This window comes from Emys orbicularis, chromosome 7, assembly GCF_028017835.1.
Source record: "Emys orbicularis isolate rEmyOrb1 chromosome 7, rEmyOrb1.hap1, whole genome shotgun sequence".
Classification (NCBI taxonomy): domain Eukaryota; kingdom Metazoa; phylum Chordata; order Testudines; family Emydidae; genus Emys; species Emys orbicularis.
This window is the reverse complement of record NC_088689.1, coordinates 35,138,563-35,158,032: the sequence shown is the minus strand read 5'-3', so window position 1 is coordinate 35,158,032 and position 19,470 is coordinate 35,138,563. Positions and strand designations below refer to the sequence as shown.

At 43.0% G+C, this 19,470-nt stretch overlaps 1 protein-coding gene across 1 annotated transcript; it reads left to right on the top strand.

The window, feature by feature from the left end:
- Positions 1 to 604: 604 nt before the first annotated feature.
- Positions 605 to 19,203, top strand: FAS (Fas cell surface death receptor). Its single transcript, XM_065408036.1, has 9 exons — positions 605 to 711; positions 7,720 to 7,882; positions 8,788 to 8,922; positions 12,584 to 12,695; positions 14,713 to 14,771; positions 15,314 to 15,394; positions 15,548 to 15,621; positions 16,945 to 16,969; positions 17,942 to 19,203. The coding sequence occupies exons 1-9, from the start codon at positions 676 to 678 to the stop codon at positions 18,298 to 18,300; spliced, it is 1,044 nt and encodes a 347-aa protein (XP_065264108.1). The 5' UTR covers positions 605 to 675; the 3' UTR covers positions 18,301 to 19,203.
- Positions 19,204 to 19,470: the final 267 nt, after the last annotated feature.

Below are 19,470 nucleotides of genomic sequence, written 5' to 3'. Positions count from 1 at the left end.
AATGTCATTTTCTTAAAATATCCTATTAAAATCTCCTAGATTGCTTTCAACGGCCGCCGGGGCAGATCGATGGGGATTCCGGGAAACTCCAGGCCAATCCTAGAGGGTTGGCAACCCTAAGCATGTGGCAAGAGACAGACATCTGGGACTCTTTCCAACATAAGCTGGCCAGATACAACCATAGCCGGGCCCTGTCCAGGAGCAGGACTAGAGGAATCCAGTGCTAACGCCTAACGTTGAGATCAATACAATTGTTTTGCCGCTTGTCCGCGAGGCTGCTGCTGGGGTGAGCGGGGAGCCCATATTGCACCTTGCAAAGCTGTAGCAACAACACTTGGTGTCTACTGGGAGAAGGATCTTCCCAGTCCCAGCTGCGGTTCTACGCAGCTTCTCCGGGCCACACTGTCCCCTTGTGCGCCAGGCGCTCCCTACACCACGCCCTTCGCGGGGATCCCTCCCTGCTTTCCTTCCCCCCCTGCGCTGGGCACGGGAGCGGGGCAGGCGGTGGCCAGCCCCGGAGGAGGAGCCTGCCCCTGGCCGGCACAGCGCGGGGCGGGGCAGGTGCTGCAGCTGGGCACCAGTGCTCGATGCACACCCAGGGGGGACGGCGGCGAGGGCAGCGACTCACTTTCGCTTTGGAGGGCTTGCCCGGGCACCGCGCCGGCCGCCTGCAGCATGAGCGCAGGGCTCCTCTTCCTCCGCCTTGTCCTAGTAAGTCCTGTCTCGCCCGTGCCACGCCGCCGGGCTGTCCGGGGAGGGGGCCGGGCGGGATTCCCGCGGCTCGGGCGGTCGCTTGTCCGTCTCCCCAGGGCTGCGCCTCTAGCGGGGCCAACTTCACGGGGAATCTCCGACCCCCTATTTGCGCCGGTGTCTCTCTCAGTAAATACTGGGGTAGGGGCGCAGACAGCTGCCGGGGGGCGATGGACAGGACCTGTCACTTCCCTCACTCTGCTGGGGTGCACAGCGCGGGACACAAACCAGCTCCCGCCCTCCGCGAGGGGGAGCCGGGGGCTCGGCTGGTCGGGTGCAGCCCACGTAGGGAACGCAGGTAAAGTTCGATCCCTCGCTCGCTCGCTCGACTTCGACCATAAACAATGATGGAGTGAGATCAGGTAGAGATAAAGTCCTGCCTGCTGCGTGACACAACCGCCCTAAACAGAAAGTATTCCTGCTTCCTTAAGATTGGGGCCAATTGACTCAGAGACCATGTGAAGGAGACGTGGCTCGGAAATATTGTTTCCTAGAAGCGGTTTGATTTTGGGACTGTTTTAAAAAGACTAGTGAAGGGAGACTCCAGGTAGCCTGTAAAGGGAACTCCTCCGTTCACCCGTACGTTTGTCACTTTGGGTCTTTCTGGGGAGTGAAGCAATGCAGTAAAAGTGAAGTCTTTCGCTCCCTGACTTGTACTTAAGTTATAAAGAACATGATGCAATAGAGGACAAACTGAATGTTTTGCAGAGTTGGTATAGGGTCCTCCTTTGGCTGGCTTACAAGTGAATTCCTAATTTTGGAGAGCTGTTGTTCTATTTTTGAAAATTGACATTTGCCAACACGACACAGTTATCACATCTATTTCCCAGTATAAGAAAACTGTCCCAGCAGTTGGCAATTACTGAGCCTTTAATGGTGATCCATGCAAACTGCAGACTTGAGATGAAATTAAATAATATTAATGGACAAACTACTCTTGATATCAGTTGGGAGCAGGATTGGACCCTGAAAATGTGACATCCTCAGTTTATAAAACTTACTTATTGTGGCCCCGAGCCTGCAAACACTTAAGCACATTCTTGACTTTGCTACCATGAGTAGTCCTCCTATTGAAATCAGTGAGACTGCTCAGGGTAGTAAAGTTAAACGTGCGCTTAATTATTTGCAGGACTGGGATTTATCATTCCCTTCTTCCACTCCAGGGAGATACACTGGACCTAAGACTCTTTCTCAGTGGTCCTCAAACTTTTGTACTGGTGACCGCTTTCACATAGCAAGCCTCTGAGTGCGACACCCCCTCCCCCGATAAATTAAAAACACTTTAAAATATATTTAACACCATTATAAATGCTGGCAGGGTTTGGGGTGGAGGCTGACAGCTCGCGACTCCCCATGGAATAAGCTTGCGACACCCTGCAGGGTCCCGACCCCCAGTTTGAGAACCCCTGCTCTTTCTGATGTTTTCTAGCATTTTGTCTGAGGACCATAACTGTATGAATCGTCCCTCAGTTACTGCTGTCAACTCTCTCAGCGATATGGTCTTGAATTTCACAAATAAGATCTTCCCGCAGCATGGTTACATTTGGCACTGAATGATTGTTTGCGGAGCAGAGGCTAGTATTGAGATGATTGGTAGCAAAATTTTAACAGTAGATTTTATTCATCACTTGAGGGGTGCAAAATTAATTTTGGTAATGCAGTTATGTGACTCAGTTTATACTATGGAGCCTTACAACTGTGCCACTCCACAAAACACCAAAATATAAATTAAATAGTATAGAGGATTCTTAACGTCCAAACAGCGGAAGTGTGTGTCAAAAGGGGAGAAACGCCTACAGCACACCAATTGCAGAGACGTACTCCAAATATATCACGCTTAAATAGACATAATCACAGTCAGAAATAGAAATGCATCTATATTCTGAATTTAGGTCAAACTGATAGTGGTGTAAACAAAACTTCTTCCCATCATCCCTTCCTTTAATATACACAATAGGCTGATGTTTCCGTCTAAACCAGGCTCTCTGTCAAATCCCAGTCCCATTAGCCAGAGAGGAAGTAGATCTCCCACAAAGCTTTTATTCCCTCTTCCCTGATTTTTCTAACATATGATTTTACCACACTTAAAAAAAAAGAAAAAAAAAGCCCTGCAGTATGTGTCTGGTCGATTAATTTACTTACACCAGAACATGGAAGTAGTTGGGTTTATTAGGCCTTGATCCTGCAGATGATTCCACAGAAGCAAACCCTTGTACTCATGGCACATCAGTTGCAGAAGCAGATCCTTAAGCACATAAGATCATGGTCCATCTTACCCAGTGGCCTGTACCAGAGCTTCACAGGGAGCATACAGAACAGGGCAATTATGGAGTGATCGACCCCTATTTTCTGCTCCCATCTTTTGGTAGTTGGAGGTTTAGGATCGCCCCAAGCATGGGGCTGTGTCCCTGACCATCTTGGCTAATAGCCATTGATGGACCTATTCTCCTTGAAGTTATCCAGTCCTTTTGTGAACCCAGTGATACTTTAGCTATCACAACATCCCATGACAATGAGTTCCACCACTTAATTGTGCATTGCATGAAAAAGTACTTCCTCTGCTGCCTATTAATTTCATTAGGTGATGTTTGATCAGGTGTCCCTCCTTAGGCTCTTACTATTCCTTCTATGTTACCAAAAGATTAATCATAGACCTGCCCTCATATAAAAAGCAAAACACAGACCATTTGAAAAAACAGCTGGAGGACACTCGTACAATGATGAGTGTGGTACCAGAACCTATATAAAACTAAATTTAATAGGAACAGATTTGGGTACCTTGAAAACAGCAAACTAATACTAGCCAATAATTTTCTAGTTCATATAGTAAGATTGTGTATATAATAAGCGGCCAATTTCTGAGAATTTAGAAAAGACCTCTTAGAAGTTAAGGCCCTCACACTAAAGTGTTTGTTCCACCCATGATACTCCTTATGACTCTAATAGTGCACAGATTTGTACACGTGCTTAAAATGAATGCACATAAAATAGATTCAAGTCGACTGGATGACACGTGTAAAGTGAATCTTGTCATAAGTGTTTGCATAACTGGGTATGTATTTGCACAATATGTTTACCTATTCTACTGCGAAGATGAATTTCTGTTTTCTTCTACTTTGATGCAAGACACTGAACAACCAGGAAATGCTGAAAAGTGAACTGCAATAGACTGTATACAAGAAAAAAACAGATCATAAGCTTCCCTTGAATCTTCCATTTTGACATCCGGCCACAGAGTAGCAACAATGAGATAGAAGCTGTTAGTGTTGCTGCAAGTCTTAACAATAGACAGTAACCATTAATAAATGTGCATTGAGAAAGAACTCTAAAAAATCCACAGAACACTCATGTGATACAAGGATGTGTTATTACCCCCACTGTACAGGTGGGGAAACTGAGACAAGAAATTAATGCCAACATTTTCAAATTTGATCTTGTTTGGTGGAACTGGGGTTTTAGACCCCTCTGAGTCTGATTTCCAGATGCACTGAACACACACAGATCCTATTAACCTCAGCACCAAAGATACGCAGATTCTAGGGGTTTTACACCACAGTAACTCGGTTGACTTCGCAAAATTAAACTCAATTCCTCTTTCTGGCTCCGCTGGTTCTCATGACTCAAGTGCGCTGAAAACTTTGGAACATGAGGAACTGTCACTTTGAGTGGTTGCTTCAGTGCAGTTCACTGATAACTGTACATTTCATCTTAGTGTGAAAAAGGAAAAGGATAGATGAAAGACAGCAAAAAGAGGAGGGAGTGGAAAGAGAAAAATGTGCTACTGGAAACTGGACCAGAGCACAGTTGCCAACTTTCACACGGTAAATAAGCACTCTGACTTTCACAATAAGCCAAAAATTAAGCTAACCCCATTTGAAAACAAGGCCAAAACAAGCCAATCCCTAAGAACCCCAACACTCTATGTGACTAGATCCCCCCGGCGTGCAGTCTGGGACTGTGGTGGGCCCACTGTGCACCCCTGACTCTGTCCCCTCCTTGCCCCTGTTTGCCCCTTGTCCCTGCTTGCTGGGAGCTGATAAAAAAACAGAAGCAACAAGCTACAAGCCCAAAACTAGCCAACAAGCAACTCACAAGCCAATTAAGCCAAAAACAAGCCCAATTTCTGCATTTTTTCACGTGGGTTTGGCATGTCTGGACCAGAGAGCACCTGCTACAGTAAGAAGTCTGCTTCATCTAAAAGAGTGCAAGGAAAGGATCCATTTGCCAAATAATATAAAATTACCACCTGTTTGATAGTTCCATCTTGCTAGGATTAATGTAAGCTTTTGAATTTGCAAAAGAAAAAAATCATTAAAATAGCAAAAGGGGGATAAACTGTTCATAAAGTCATCGTTAGTGAAAGAACTACCAAGAGCAGACAAACATCAGAACATAAACGAAACTTCCCATGTCTTGCTATCCAACACCAAAGCAAGGAAATCTCCTCTCCCCCTTTTTAAATTTCTTGAAAGCCCCTAATGAGCTATGTGCACTTGCTGCTGTGTGACTGATGCAAGAACAGATGGGAGGTTTTGAATGGGTGAAAATTATGGCCCCAAATTAATAGATGCAGGAGCACGCTCCCATGTGGGGATGGGAAATCAATGAAAGAAGAGAATGGGTGACTAGAGGAAGCAGAGAATTTCTTTTAAGCAATTTACTATTTAAGCAATTGTCCATCCACTCATCTGGGTCTCACGTACAAATATTGTATGTATTATGACAATGGTAGGGTTAGATCATTATGCCCCTACATAGTGTTTCCTCTGAAGTCTTCCACTGGTGGGAACTGTTCCCCCTGTGTAAGAGACCTGAGGTATTGTCCACAAATCACATGGACCCTGGAGGAGCCACTAGGTCCTCAATGGTTCTGCCATGGCTCTGTAGGTAGCTTGGCTCAATTGCCACACTGCCAAGGACTCCCCGACTGGTGCCTGCCATTGGAACGCACTTCTATGGGTTCCCCAGTATAGAGAGGGGCTCTGAAAGAAGGTTAATGCCTGAGCAGATCAATTGGAATTGGAACTGATAATCTGGCCCAAAGTATGATTTCTAAGGGTTTTTCTGGGGTTAGTTGCCCCTATTTATTTTGTTCCTACTGGATGTTTAGACTTTTAGTTTAAAAAATGGCATTTATTTTAGATTAGGAAAAGAACAAAAACAAGCCTCTATGAGTCATTTTAGGCTGAAAGCATACATTATATACATCTGTTTTCATGAAAACAGATCAAAAAGCACCTATCATCCCCTTAATGCATGCATGTACCTTCAGTTATTGCCACTGAGTGATATGGGTACTACTGAGGACATGAGTGGTTTCCCAAGCGTACCATCAAATTGTGTTAACATTAGTGTTCCTTTTGTTATTAGTAATTAAATTTTAATTTCAGAGGACTGCATATCATGTGGGTGTGGCAATTCCAAGGAGAATCAAAAGAAAAAGAATAAAGTGACTCTAGGATATAAAGTAATATTGTGAAAAATTAGAATGTCACTTTGGGGATGAGGAGAAGCAAAAAAGGAAGAATATCAGATTTAGGGCAATGTATAAAGTTTCTGCGTGCCGTGCCTATGTGATGCTACTAGAAAGACAGCTCCTGAGAAGTAGTCCACACTGATTGTATTAGGAAGTACAGGATTATCTGTGGTAATAAATTGGTTCTATATATGTTACTATACATTATGTTTCTGTCTTTCCCTATTGTGTCAACAAGGGGGAGAGGTGGGGCGGTTTTGGTGGTTTTGAGGAGAGTTCTGAGTTCATGCATGCACGTAGTAGAAGCTAGAAGGGTTTGTTAGTGTGGTTTCTGCATAGTTATCAGTTATTTGCTCTGCACGTGTCTGTCATTTAGAAAGTTATTATAATAACTCATTCTACCCCATTCTTTACACCTTTTTCTTTTCATGCTCATCTTGTATTTGTCCTTCACTTTCTGTCCCTAGCACTAAATGGAATTTGTAGTAACACTGTACATTTTGGCTCACTGATTCTTGCTCCACCGTACGCTCTCCCTGTATTTATCTTTCTGTTCCACACTGTATCCTCCTTTTCAAAATGACAGCTGCTGATTTGATACTCTGGCGCTGATTCTCCTCTCTCTCTCACATTGGTATCAATCAATATTACCTCCTCTGAATTGCTGGAACTGCACCTGTTACTGGTATAAAAGAGTAAAGGAGAGGAGAATCCGGCCCAGTGTGTCTGAGAATAAATATTTCTGGAACATGAACAGTTTCTCAGAGCAAGAATGTGACTTTAAGCACAGCCCTGAGCAAGGAATGATGGCTAGACTACATGCCCAAAAAGCTGCTCTGAGAAGCATTGTGACTCAGAAACCCCTCTTGAGTCACAGCCCTCCTGTTTGTGGACAGCATCATAATTTCCTTCAGGCCTACTGACAGTGTAGCCCCATTTACACCTGTGCGCTGCACCTGTGGTCAGGATAGCCCAAGTAGACGGATTAAGGGCATTCTGCCTCCATTTTACTTCTTTGATCCTGTGTGTAGTCCACTTCACAATGTCAGACCTGCTAACCTAGAGGTTTCCCCATGGACTGTGGGATTCCAGACCCTTCTGTAGGTCCCCTAGCAAAGCAGTCAGTCAGAGCTGCTGCAGGCGCTGGGGGACACGGACACACCCCCACACCCTGCAGTGCTCTCAGAGCACTTTTGGCTCCCAGAGCCAATCTCCTCACAGGCCTGGAAGGAGGCAATGATGCTGTCACTACGGCTTCTTTGTGTAGGGTGACCCCCTGAGATATGGAACACATAGTGAGACATTGTTTCCGCCCTTTCCCCTCCCCACCTCTCCTCCAACCCTTGCTGTGGGGTACTGCTCCCACGCCTTCATCCACTCCTCTCTCAGGGTCTAGTGCTACTGTGGCCCACTCTACAAATAGCAGGAAGACAGGGTAGGAGGAAGAGTTTGAGCAATTTTCCCACACCTATAATTTTACTGTTCTCTCCTAGGTGTTTGGTTGGACTATTGGATCACAATGTGACAGTGATGTACCTGCTGCACACACTATATATGATAAGCGGTCTATAAAGAGGAATATTTCTAAAAGGGAACTTAAATGTAAAGAGGGAGAATATGCTGCAGAAAATATCTGCTGTAAGATGTGTCCACCTGGTAGGTATCATTTTAAAATAATTTATTGAAAAATAAAGAGGTGAGTGGAAATGGCCACAGGCAGAACTGCATACTGCTTGATAAATACTCTACATCAGAGGGAGTCAATAGGTGGACTGTGGGCCAAATCTGGACTGCCAGACATTTTTGAATAGACCCCGAAAATAAAAATAATTTACCCCTGCTCTACATGCTGTAGCTTCTACTGGGAGACAGTGTTATAGGGCCTTCCTCTGGCCCCCAAGTAACAGGACTACATTGGCTTCATATTTTCATTCAGAAATCCCTTGGGCACTGAAAACTGTATTCTGTGGATTGGACTCTAACCTGCTTGTATTTAAGCTGTTTCCCTAAAGATGTATATGATTATTCCATGCTATGCGAGTACTTTCACGTGATCTGTTCCAAGCCTAGCTAGAATGCAGAATCGTAGAAAAACACACAAATATTTACTAAGTTCATGCCAATAACTTCCCATGGATTTCAGACAAGTCCGTGTAAGCTACTTGGATTCATAGAAAAGCACTGGGATATTTACATGCACAATTTTGAAGGAGGTAAAAAAATGCATTCGTGCTCTTTTGCCCACACAACTCCCCATTTATACCAGTGAATGGGTATTTTCATTGAACAGATCATTTGTTTAGTAAATTTTCCTTCTTGTTTTTAATAGTTAGAATTTTAAATCCAACCCTATATATGCTACATTACCAAAAGACATGTATGGATCGAAACCCATATAATTTATCTGTAGCATTTAGAAAATGTTGATCCTGTCATTATTCATAAATTAGAAAGTTTAAGAGATGAAGAGAAACAGAAAATCTGAAGCAGATCTTCCAGCTGACAACTTCTAGGTATAGATACTACAACTTTCATTCTTCTTTTTGCATTTTTTTTTACAGGTTCATTTAAATTTGGTGATTGCACAAAGGACAAAAACACAACTTGTAAACCATGCATAGAAGGATCAACATACATGAATTCTAACAATTCCCTCGATAAGTGCAGAAGGTGCAAGTCATGTGACTCTGAACTTGGTATGTCTGTAAAATAGCAACTCAAGCAACAAAAACTTTCCGTAGGACAAGACTGGGGAGTTACCACAAGCTTTGAGTAAGGGGTAGCATATAGTTATGATATCCCAGGAATAGACCAGGGAGGAAATTGTGACAGAGTTACAATTTGGTCTCTGGGTCCCCTTTTCTCTGTGAGGGGGAGGGAGTATGCCATGGCAGTGCTTTTCCTGAGCAATTGTTCAGGTGCACTGGTTGGCACTTTGAGAGGGAACAGAGTTAAGGCTCTGTCCACTCCCCACCCACCTGTGTTGGAGGGCAAGTAGAAGTCCCTCGAGATGGCTCTTTCACCCACAGTGTGACATGTGATATGGGTAGTTCACTATGACATTCCAGGGTGCAATCCAGACTAGTGAGGGGTTGTGTCACCACCTGCCTTACAACGTTGGGTGCCTCACAATGCTATGGTGCTGTAGCTCCCAACCTGGGCCCCTCACAAACAGACAAACAGTGTGCAGGTCACACCCTGAATATCTGTTTATAGCTGCAGCCTGCCAGCAACACTCGTCAAACTCCAGCTCCCACTCGCCTTGGTTACCACTTGCAGGGTGGGCCCAACACATTCCCAGTCCCACATTTCCCCCCAAAAATGCATTTTCTACTCTGTCCAGCCCTCTCCTGGACAGTTCAGGTATTATAGATCCATTTCCTCTATAAGGGGTCAAATCATGGAATCATAGGACTGGAAGGGACCTTGAGAGGTCATCTAGTCCAGTCCCCTGCACTCATGGCAGGACTAAGTATTATCTTCTAGACCATCCCTGACAGGTGTTTGTCTAACCTGCTCTTAAAAATCTCCAAGGATGGAGATTCCACACTCTCCTTAGGCAATTTATTCCAGTGCTTAACCACCCTGACAGGAAGTTTTTCCTAATGTCCAACCTAAACCTCCCTTGCCGCAATTTAAGCCCATTGCTTCTTGTCCTATCCTCAGAGGTTAAGAAAAACAATTTTTCTTCCTCCTCCTTGTTAACAACCTTTTACGTACTTGAAAACTGTTACAACAGTTTGCTACTTTAATTGGAGTCACCAAACAATTCAGTTTAAACACAACACTGGATTAATTTTGATTAAAGAATAAAACAAGTTTACTTAACTACAAAGAGATGGATTCTTAAGTGAGTACAAGTATAAGGCATTAAAGTCAGAAATGGCTACAAGAGAAATAAAGATAAAATGCTTTCTAGTAACTAAAAGTTAACAAACTAGACTTGATTCAAGGTTCTTACCAAATGTTTCCAGCAACAGGGCTGACCAAGGTCTCAGGTCAGAACCCCTCCCAAAGTCCAAAGACTGCTTCTTTTGTCATCTTAGATGAAAAAGCAAGAGAGAGAGAGTCTTTTTCTCTATTTTTTCTACCTGGGGTGTTTTTGCCCCCTCTCTTTTATAGTCCAGCCACCCTTTGAAATGCATTTTCCTCAGGGTTACTCCTAGATCAACTACCTTCCAGCTGTGGTGGTGGAGGCATGGGGTCTCGTGGTGAAAGAGGTTCCATGTTGTTAGTTAAAATGTGAATCGATTTGTTCCTGCCACCCACCTTGCGGCCAAAGTATGGCCACTTGACAGGTGATGGCCAGTCAACTTTGATGACACTTGGTTAGAGGCATCAGCTTTTCCTTTGTCTTTGGGAAACTGGTTACTCACTCCCCAAACTTGTCTGGTAAACACATGTCAGTTGTAACTACATCTTATGTTCATAACTGTACATATAATGTCATTACGTGCATTTCACTACGATATGATTGACTAGTGCAGGGGTCGGCAACCTCTGGCACGCAGCTCGCCAGGGTAAGCACCCTGGCGGGCCGGGCCAGTTTGTTTAACTGCAGCGTCGGCAGGTTCGGCTGATCGCAGCTCCCACTTGGCCTGGGACGGCGAACCACGGCCAGTGGGAGCCGCGATCGGCCAAACCTGCCGACGCGGCAGGTAAGCAAACTGGCCCGGCCCGCCAGGGTGCTTACCCTGGCGAGCCGTGTGCCAGAGGTTGCCGACCCTGGACTAGTGAGTTATTAGTTTTCAAATGATACCTCACAAGGCATATTTTGTACAAAGATTGTGTAGGGTCAGAATACAGGGGTGCAGTCGGTCACACTCACCTTATGCCCCCAGAATCCCTTGTGTCGGCATTTACCTTGGCTCACAATCTGGTCCACAGTGAAAACATTTTAGATATATTCAAACATTTAGGGTGTTAACAAAGGGTACACCAAAACCAATGTTTCTATTTAATACCTTGCTTACAGAAGTTACCTTGAATCGTTCCTTATGATAAAAAAAAAACCCACACTAGACAATGTGAGATACAACTTAATTTTCTCACAGACACAGTTTTGAGTGTTTTAAAATGGACACACACACCCATGACACAAAGCAACCATCTAGGAGAACATAAACCTGCTCCCACTCTATCCTCACTGAAGCAGGTGTGCAGCTGCTTCTCCTCAAACTCAGAGGTGCTGCATAAGCAAGACATAGTAGAAATTTGTGCATAATATTAGAAGAGGCATTTGAGGAAACCCATTTGCAGGTGGCTGAGAGCAGGGCCACAAGTCACATCAAAGAGTTGAAAATCCTTAGCTTACAAAAAGTTTCCAATAAGGAATTGTTGTATTAATTTTAAATGAATTTAAACTTCGTTTTAAAGTTATTAGAAGCTCAGGACCCTGAGCATCCTACAGGGTTTTGTGCTTGATTGTGTCTGGCCCACTGGCTGTGCAAGTGTGTGGGAGGGGGCACAAGGAGCCTTCTCTTGCAGCCACATCACAACCCTCGGTGGCTGTTGAAATTGTCATTTTTAGGTGGGGGTGAGGTTCAGTTCCAGCAGCATGTCCTTTCCTTTAATATCTCTCAAGGTACTGACAAATGTCCCCACTCGCTATCTGAGTGTCTGCCTCACCTGGGACTCAAACTGTTGTCAGCTAAAGAAAATATTTTTTAAAAGTCACCTTCAGATCTAGGTGTGTTACTGGTACTGTATGGGTATCTCGTGCTGTTATAAGATCTCTGCAGTCAGGTCAATCTTACTAGCCAATGATGGATAAAAGCTGACTTTAAATAGCAAGATCTTACTAGAAGAAAACTAAACTAGTTCAAACCAGGCCAAACAGAGTGACTCGGCACTGCCCAACTTGTCTGTTTTACCCAATGTCCAGTTCAAATAAGTAGATGGACATCAGGGAACTGCATCAGAGGATGATGCCAGCAGATGATATCAGGAGATGCACAGGGAACCATTACAGAAGTGGCAACTGAATATGCAGGAGACCAGACCATTAATTATATAAAGTATCATAGAACGATGAATGAGAAAAAAACTGCCAGTATTTTGTAATGTTATATACTAGTCCCCTTCCAGCAAAGCACGTGCTTATTGTCAGCTCTTTTTTGCAGCATTTGATTGCAGAGGACTCCTTCCTTCCCTCCTCTTCCCAGTATCACACAATCAGAAGGAGCATGTAGAAAACAATATGGTGATGCTTGGTATTATGACCAGCTCACATTGCTGCATACAGCAATAGCGCTAACAGCACTAGGCCTGAGCATAGCATTTGCTAATGGTGCACTAAAATAGTTAGAGTACCACCTTCTTCTTCTAATTGAAGAAAACTCTTGGGATTTATTTTAGATTTTGAAGTTGCAGAACATTGTACCGTCACTCAGAACACAAAATGCAGGTGTAAACAACACTACTTTTGCAATTCTTCTGGCCCATGTCATCATTGCGACCCATGCAGCAAGTAAGTTTGAGGTCTTTATTATTTAACTATTCAAATGGTGTGTTATTTAATGTGAATTAGCCAGACTCCGCGAGTTTGTCAATATCAATGTGGCCTCTAAGGCATTGTTTAGATTAGGAAAGAAAGATACTAGTTTTTCCAATCAATTTAGCTCACTTAACTCAATTGAAAATCCCACATCAATGTAGACATGCTTCAACACCTGTTAGCTCCATTTGAGCGGTCAAGTTATAGCCTAACGAGGTTTTCAGTTGAATTAAGCTAATTCTATTGAACTCATTCATTTAGAGGGAAAAAGCACTTTTTTTCCTAGTCTGGACAAGGCCTAAAATTGTATAGGTCCCCATTTGCATGGACAGTTACCACAATTGTGTCCAAATATGTATTTGAATGCACAAATCTACACACACATTTAGAGGCCACTTTTAATAATTCCCATTCCAAGTTTTTTTGAGCTTTGGCTTTGTGTGTTCTGTTGGGGTGGATAGAAGATTATTCCATGTCAGGAGGTTATGGAATGATGGATTGGATGGGGGAGGAAGTAGAGTTGGAAGGTCTGGCAATACCAGAGGGTGACAGTCTGTAGAGGAAGAGAACTTCAGGGAAAGCAGCAGGTGCCTTTTATATTCTCTTCTGCCAAATTCCCTTGGACCCATACCTCTAATCTCCCCCCCAGGAAGTGACATCACTCATTTTAGAGAGACAAGATGGGTGAGGTAATATATTTGTCCAATAAAGGATATTGCGTAACCCATCTTGTCTATCGAATATTCTAGGACCAACACAGCTACAACAACACTGCATACATCTCATTTTAGTCACAAAGCAAGTATAGTGCATACAGATTTGGTATTCCTTCATTTACTGCATAAATTAATTTTCATCAGAAATCTAAAATTATGAAACTGAGATTTTAGAGTGATTTTGGCTGAAGGAATGAATCCCTCAGCATTTTAGTTTTCTGATATGAGTATTTTAAATCTCTGATTTTGGGTCTTTGTCACACACTGACTGCATCCCACACTGGGGCCTTGGCAGATTGAGAGATGTTTGTTTCCTATTCATAAACAGTCATGTAGCCCTAGTGCAACAGGCAATTCTCTGTATGTCTACACTGCAATTAGACACCCACAGCTGGCCTGTGCCATCTGATTCAGGCTAAGGAGCTCAGGCTAAGAGGCTAAAGAGGTTTGATTGCAGTGTAGAAGTTTGGGCTCAGGCTGCAGCTCAGTTTTTGGGATCCTCCCATCTCGCAGGGTCCTAGACCCAGGCTCCAGCTCTACTGTCTACAGTACACCATAGTTCAATAACCTCTTAGCCAGATTATTTTAGCCCGAGTCAGCTGACACAGGCCAGCCACAGGTGTCTAATTGTACTGTAGGCATACCCTCTGTTTCCTGCTGCATGAGTGTTTGATTACCAGCTCTGTTGTGAATAAGGCCAGCATGCTTTTCGGTTCTATCAAGGTGTGCCCTCTCCCCTCAGCTATTAATGGGTGTAGGCAATTGTGCTTTTGTTATTGGGCACCTTAATGAGTGGAACTGTTTCTGCCTTCCCAAAATCATCTCTGTCCTAATCTCTCCTTACTTTTAAAAAGCAAGTAAAAACTGTATTCCAAAGGTGTTTGGGTTATTTTAGAAGGAGCGCTGTTGGTCCTTTCTTTATTGCCTTTCTCTTCACTCCTTTTTCTCTATTAGGCTCCCTCCTTTGTTTTATCACAAGGCCATGTGGATGCACTCTGTAAACAGTGGTATTAACATCATTTACATTATGACTCATGACTTACAGGAAACTGGACAAGAATCCCTAGAAACTAAATATAACAACATTGGAGGACTAGAGAGACACTTCTTCCTCCCTACTAAATTCAAAACTCCACTTTCTTACTATATTAAAAGCCAACTGGTAACAGTGTGGGGGGCATGGATAACTTTGCCTTCTTTTCATGACAGATTGTGTTGTTTTTCTATCGTTAAATTACTATTAAATACATACACATTTTTCATATTTTCTCTAGGTGTGAAAATGGCGCAATTGAAAAAGAATGCACCCCGACCACAAATACCATATGTAAAAGTGAGAATAAATTACTTAATCTTGGTATCTCCACAGGTAGAGTCAGTTGGATACAGTGGAATCAGCTATGCAATGTAGGCCAGATTGTGTGCGTTAAGCCCAAGGTTGAGGCAGCGTGGAGCTGCACCACCATATAAAATGCTTCCTGGGGACACCTGGTATGCAGGGAGAGCACACACATGGCTGCACAAAGGTGGAACATGGCCTCCAGTCCATGACTGGTCAGTTCCGCTGGCTGGTGTGGCGGGGTTGCCCCTTGTAGAGTGGCTTGTACCATAGGGAACAGTAACAGGGAGCAGTCCCTGTTGGCAGGAGAGAACAGGAATAATTTGTGTGTCTTGCCCTGGCACAGGGATGTAAGGAGCAGAGAAGGAAGACTCCTTGCACCTCACTGGTCGTCTCCCCACACCGCACACATTTATACAAGGCCTTCCACAGTCTGACCTTTATAATCCCGTGAAGGGTTCCACGTGTGTTGTTGTATTGCACTGTTTTTCTGTGCTTTGCTTTTATATAAATTTTACAATGCTCTAAATTATCAGGAAACTTCTGGTGGATCTTTCTAGTAGTGGTTGGAATCGTAATCGCTATCGCATCACTATCAGCCATAGCAGCATACTGTTGTAAGTTAGTCTCTTTTCTTCATCCATACTGTATACTGAATTGACTACTCTACTGCTTAATTAATCATAATTCTCCTCTTTTAGGTGCTCCATTTTATCACTGATACATACTCTGTGCTGTTTTTTAAAATTCTTTGGCATGGTTTGTTTCAGACAAGAAGAAACGGCAGGATTTTGATTTGAACAATCAGATGCGGCAATGTGTTGTCCACAGACCACCCACCCCTGTAAGTATCATTGCTTAGCATGGCTGAAATTCAGCTTGGTGCACGAGGCCCTCTGCACCACTTAAATCCACATTGGGGTTGTGTAGATTGTGGAGGCCTGTCCTCCCTTTACCCTCTGGCTTTATGTGAGGGAAGTGAACTTCACCACAGAAAGAAAGACACTTGGGGGAGAGTTCCAGGTTATTTTTGCCAAGCAGTTCTGAAAAAGAGAGTGTTTTGTATAGTACAATGTATATATGGAGAACAAGAGGAAGTTTTCAAACCCTCCTGTTCCAGCTACACACACAAGCTAGGAAGGAAGTCAGGGATTTTATTCGGATCGTTCCACTCTCTCTCTGCCTGAGATAAAGTTGAAGATTTTATCCCCTAAATAGTCCTATGTTTAAACATGCATTGTTCCTTAGAATGGAAGGGACTAGCAGTGAGTGCCCAGCAGCTGAGGATAAGAAAGGACATTGTGTCATTCTGCTGTGACCCTCTCTACTCTCTCAGCCCATCTGTGAGCAGCACTGAGGGGCTCAGTTCATCCAGTTCTCTATGGCCAAAGGACAGTTGCAACACTGAGGGGACCATGAGGAAGCAGAGTGAGAGTGGGGGTCAGAAGAGTTTTCTACAGAGGACCCTGGGGGGAAAAATGTAACATATTTGCTGGCCTGACTCATTAGGGTCAGATCATTACAGAAACATGCAAAAAGTGGCCCAAAGTTTGCTGGAGGAGGAGGGGTTGAGCATCATTTCTGCCCCTCCCCCGATGCTTGTCTGTGGGCTGTAGACAGGAAGGGTCTGTCTACAGGAAGGGTCTGGGGGAAGCTACCTTCTTGCAGCAGCATCTCTCTCTCCAGCCTAGTACAGAGCTCCTCACTTAGACAAAGGATCATTTCTCTTCTAAAGAATGTTCCATACACTGCTTAAGCATTCTGAATAGCTAAGATCCTGAAGTTCTTGTACTAGTCCGGTGACCCATATAGAGACCTCTCTCATTTCTATTATTCAGTTTAAAATTGGCTAGTGCACTGTATTCTAAACATGGCCTGGCTACTAAAGAGAGGGGTCATGGATAAATCTGGGAGAAAACTCCAAATTTCATGAAATTTAGCATTTTGCATTATTTGGTGTTTTAAAAAAAATTGGTAGTGGGAGCCCAACCCCACCCCCCAATAAGGTACAAAAGGGACTTTACCACTGAAAGAAGAAGGGAAGATGGGAAAAAGTGAGAAAACAACAACAAAAAATCAACAATCAAGAAAAACGGGGCGGGGGGGAGGGCAGAGACTCTACAATCTGCAGGGCCTCCTTTACACTTTTTTCTTTATCTGTTTCCAGGAAATGGAGCGTCTCGTGTACCCAGGTATGAAATAACATTTTACTTTCTCTATAGGAATGGTGAGAAATATGGTTTAGAAACCATATGCAAGAATATATGTTTTGTTCAGTTTAATGCCAGGTCAGTCTCTGTTTTGAAAAGCTGTCACTCCTCACTGATTTGTAGCTCTCCTTATTAAATAAATGTCTGTTATGGAAACAACCCTGCAGTCCTGATTAAGATAACTCTCATTGTTTTTAAATCAAAGAAAGTTTTGCCTCGGTAAGGGCTGCAGACCCTTTGTTACTTGATACATGTTAGCAGGAATTAGTTACTGAAAAACCCAAAATGTATCTGCTTGGATAAGCACCCAACTGTTTTCCTGCTTGTTAAAAAATTGTGAGTATATGCAAATTTTTGAAGACTTTGTCCCACAGGACTCTCTAACTAGGAAACCCACTACTGGTTCAGTAGATCCACTGGCAAGCTTGTTGCCGGATCTCAGGTATTCATATATTCTAATCTCCTGGACGCTGCAGCTTCCAAAGCCAAAGGCATTCACCCTGTATTACAGATAATGTAGTATTGAAATGTAGCCGTACGCAAAGCCCAGAAGATAGGCTTCTAGACCCTGAACTGTCAAGTGCATGAGTCAAGCAATGGAGGTATCATCACGGAGAGATTCAGGGCCCAGCTAAGAGGATGCCAGAGGTGCTTGCCTGCTTAACATGACATTCATACATTTTGTGATGGGAGGAAGGGAAGAAGAAAGGGTCCTATAGAAAGATCTGAGGGCTTATTTGAAGTCACAGGACGGAGATATGGGTCCATACCTGAAAGTTTGAATTTTCTAACATAAGGGAAAGTGTAGCATGTTGACCCATTCCCTGTAAAAGACTCTCTCGCTCTCTCATTTGGCTTGAAACTTCATCTGTTTTGAATATTTAAAACATGAGAAAGATCAGTAAAATACTAGTGCCATGAGTTTGTGTTTTCAAATGTTATTTGTATTGTCAGATGTTGACCTGAGCACCTACATTCCTGCTATTGTGGAGGAGATGACACTAACACAAGTCAAGAATTTTGTTCGGAGGCATGAAATCCCAGAACCTGCCATAGAGCAGACAGTCCATGACCATTTAAATGATTCAACTGAGCAGAAAATCAAATTGTTCCATATCTGGTATCAACATCATGGAATGAAGGGGGCTTATGGAAATTTGATAGTCAGTCTGAGAAAATTTAGTATGCGTACTGTTGCTGATAAAATTGAGAAAAAACTGAATGTAGTCACTTCCAGCAGTCAAGAAAATGGAAGATCAAATATCAATACTGCTGAGCAAAGCAGTGCCCTTTCTGATGGACATAATGTGTAGTCAGCAGAAAAATATTTCTAAACTGGTAAGTATTATTTTTATGTTGTAAATAGCAAAGTTTTCAAAGACCGTTTCCTTCCGCATTTCTACCTGATTAAAGAAGAGGTGAGTGAACAAGCACAGACAGCATGGCTAACTTCTGGAAACGCATCGATGTGCACTTCAAAGATTGAGATTTTCCTATTCTTTGTAAAGGACTGGGAACAGAGATTCTGGGAAGCAGTGACTAAAAAAGCAACAATATAGGAGTTCATGCAGAGGACTCACAATGCTTCTGTGTCACACACAAAAAAGTCAGCCAACATTTTGGATTGAAGCTTTAGTTAAGGATTTATGGTCCCAGACAATGGATGATCTTTGTGTTTAGTTATGCTGAAATTATGGTTTATAGCTATTTTCCTTATGTAAAAGAATGAAAACTCTGGTGTTATGTTTACAATATTTTCAGCAAACATACTTGGGATTTCAATTCTTATTTTAAATGTAAAGACTAACTTTAATGTACTCTGTAAACATGTTAAAGATTTACTCATATGAGAAATCCCATTTAAAGTCAGTGGGGCTATTCACTTGTGTAAGTATTTGCAAGATGAATATACTTGTTTTTATAGATTACTTTGAATGGTACTTTCAGTTGTGAAAGCATATGCACATGTACATATTTCATGAAGGGCCCCAAACTAACCTCAGATGTGTGGGTGCAGCTTATTGCCTTCTACAATAATCATGATGGTCCTTTCTGGTCTTAAAAGAAATCCATGAAATGAAATGGGATCTGTGCCTGTATATCTGAAGGACAGAACTGGGTCCTCAATTTTTAAAGGTCTGTCATACCAGCTGTGATCTCTCCAAGGCCCAAATGTTTGATACTAGCTTTTCTAATGCAAAGATTTAAAGTAAGACACAAGCAGCAATAAAAGAAGAGCTTGAAATAGTGTATGGTTCTTTCCTTTAATTTGTATAAATTGGCCTATAATAACCTCAGTTTCAAGATTTCAGATTCGTAGTATCAGTAAACCACAGGAATGAAAACTGAGAACTCCATTCATCTCAGGACCATATGAAGCCCAGAAAGCTGTGCACCAGACCAATCTATTCAGCATGACTGGGCTGCCACATAGTTTATCAACCTCCAAAAGAATCTAGAGAACTGCAGGGCTACTCCATGGA

What these genes read in the sequence shown, in the direction of transcription:
- FAS (XM_065408036.1), top strand. Translation starts at nt 676, where the DNA reads ATGAGCGCAGGGCTCCTCTTCCTCCGCCTTGTCCTA. An exon ending in CTGTAAGATGTGTCCACCTG is followed by an intron (nt 7,883 to 8,787) that starts GTAGGTATCATT and finishes TTTTTTTTACAG; the next exon opens with GTTCATTTAAATTTGGTGAT. An exon ending in GGAGCGTCTCGTGTACCCAG is followed by an intron (nt 16,970 to 17,941) that starts GTATGAAATAAC and finishes TTGTATTGTCAG; the next exon opens with ATGTTGACCTGAGCACCTAC.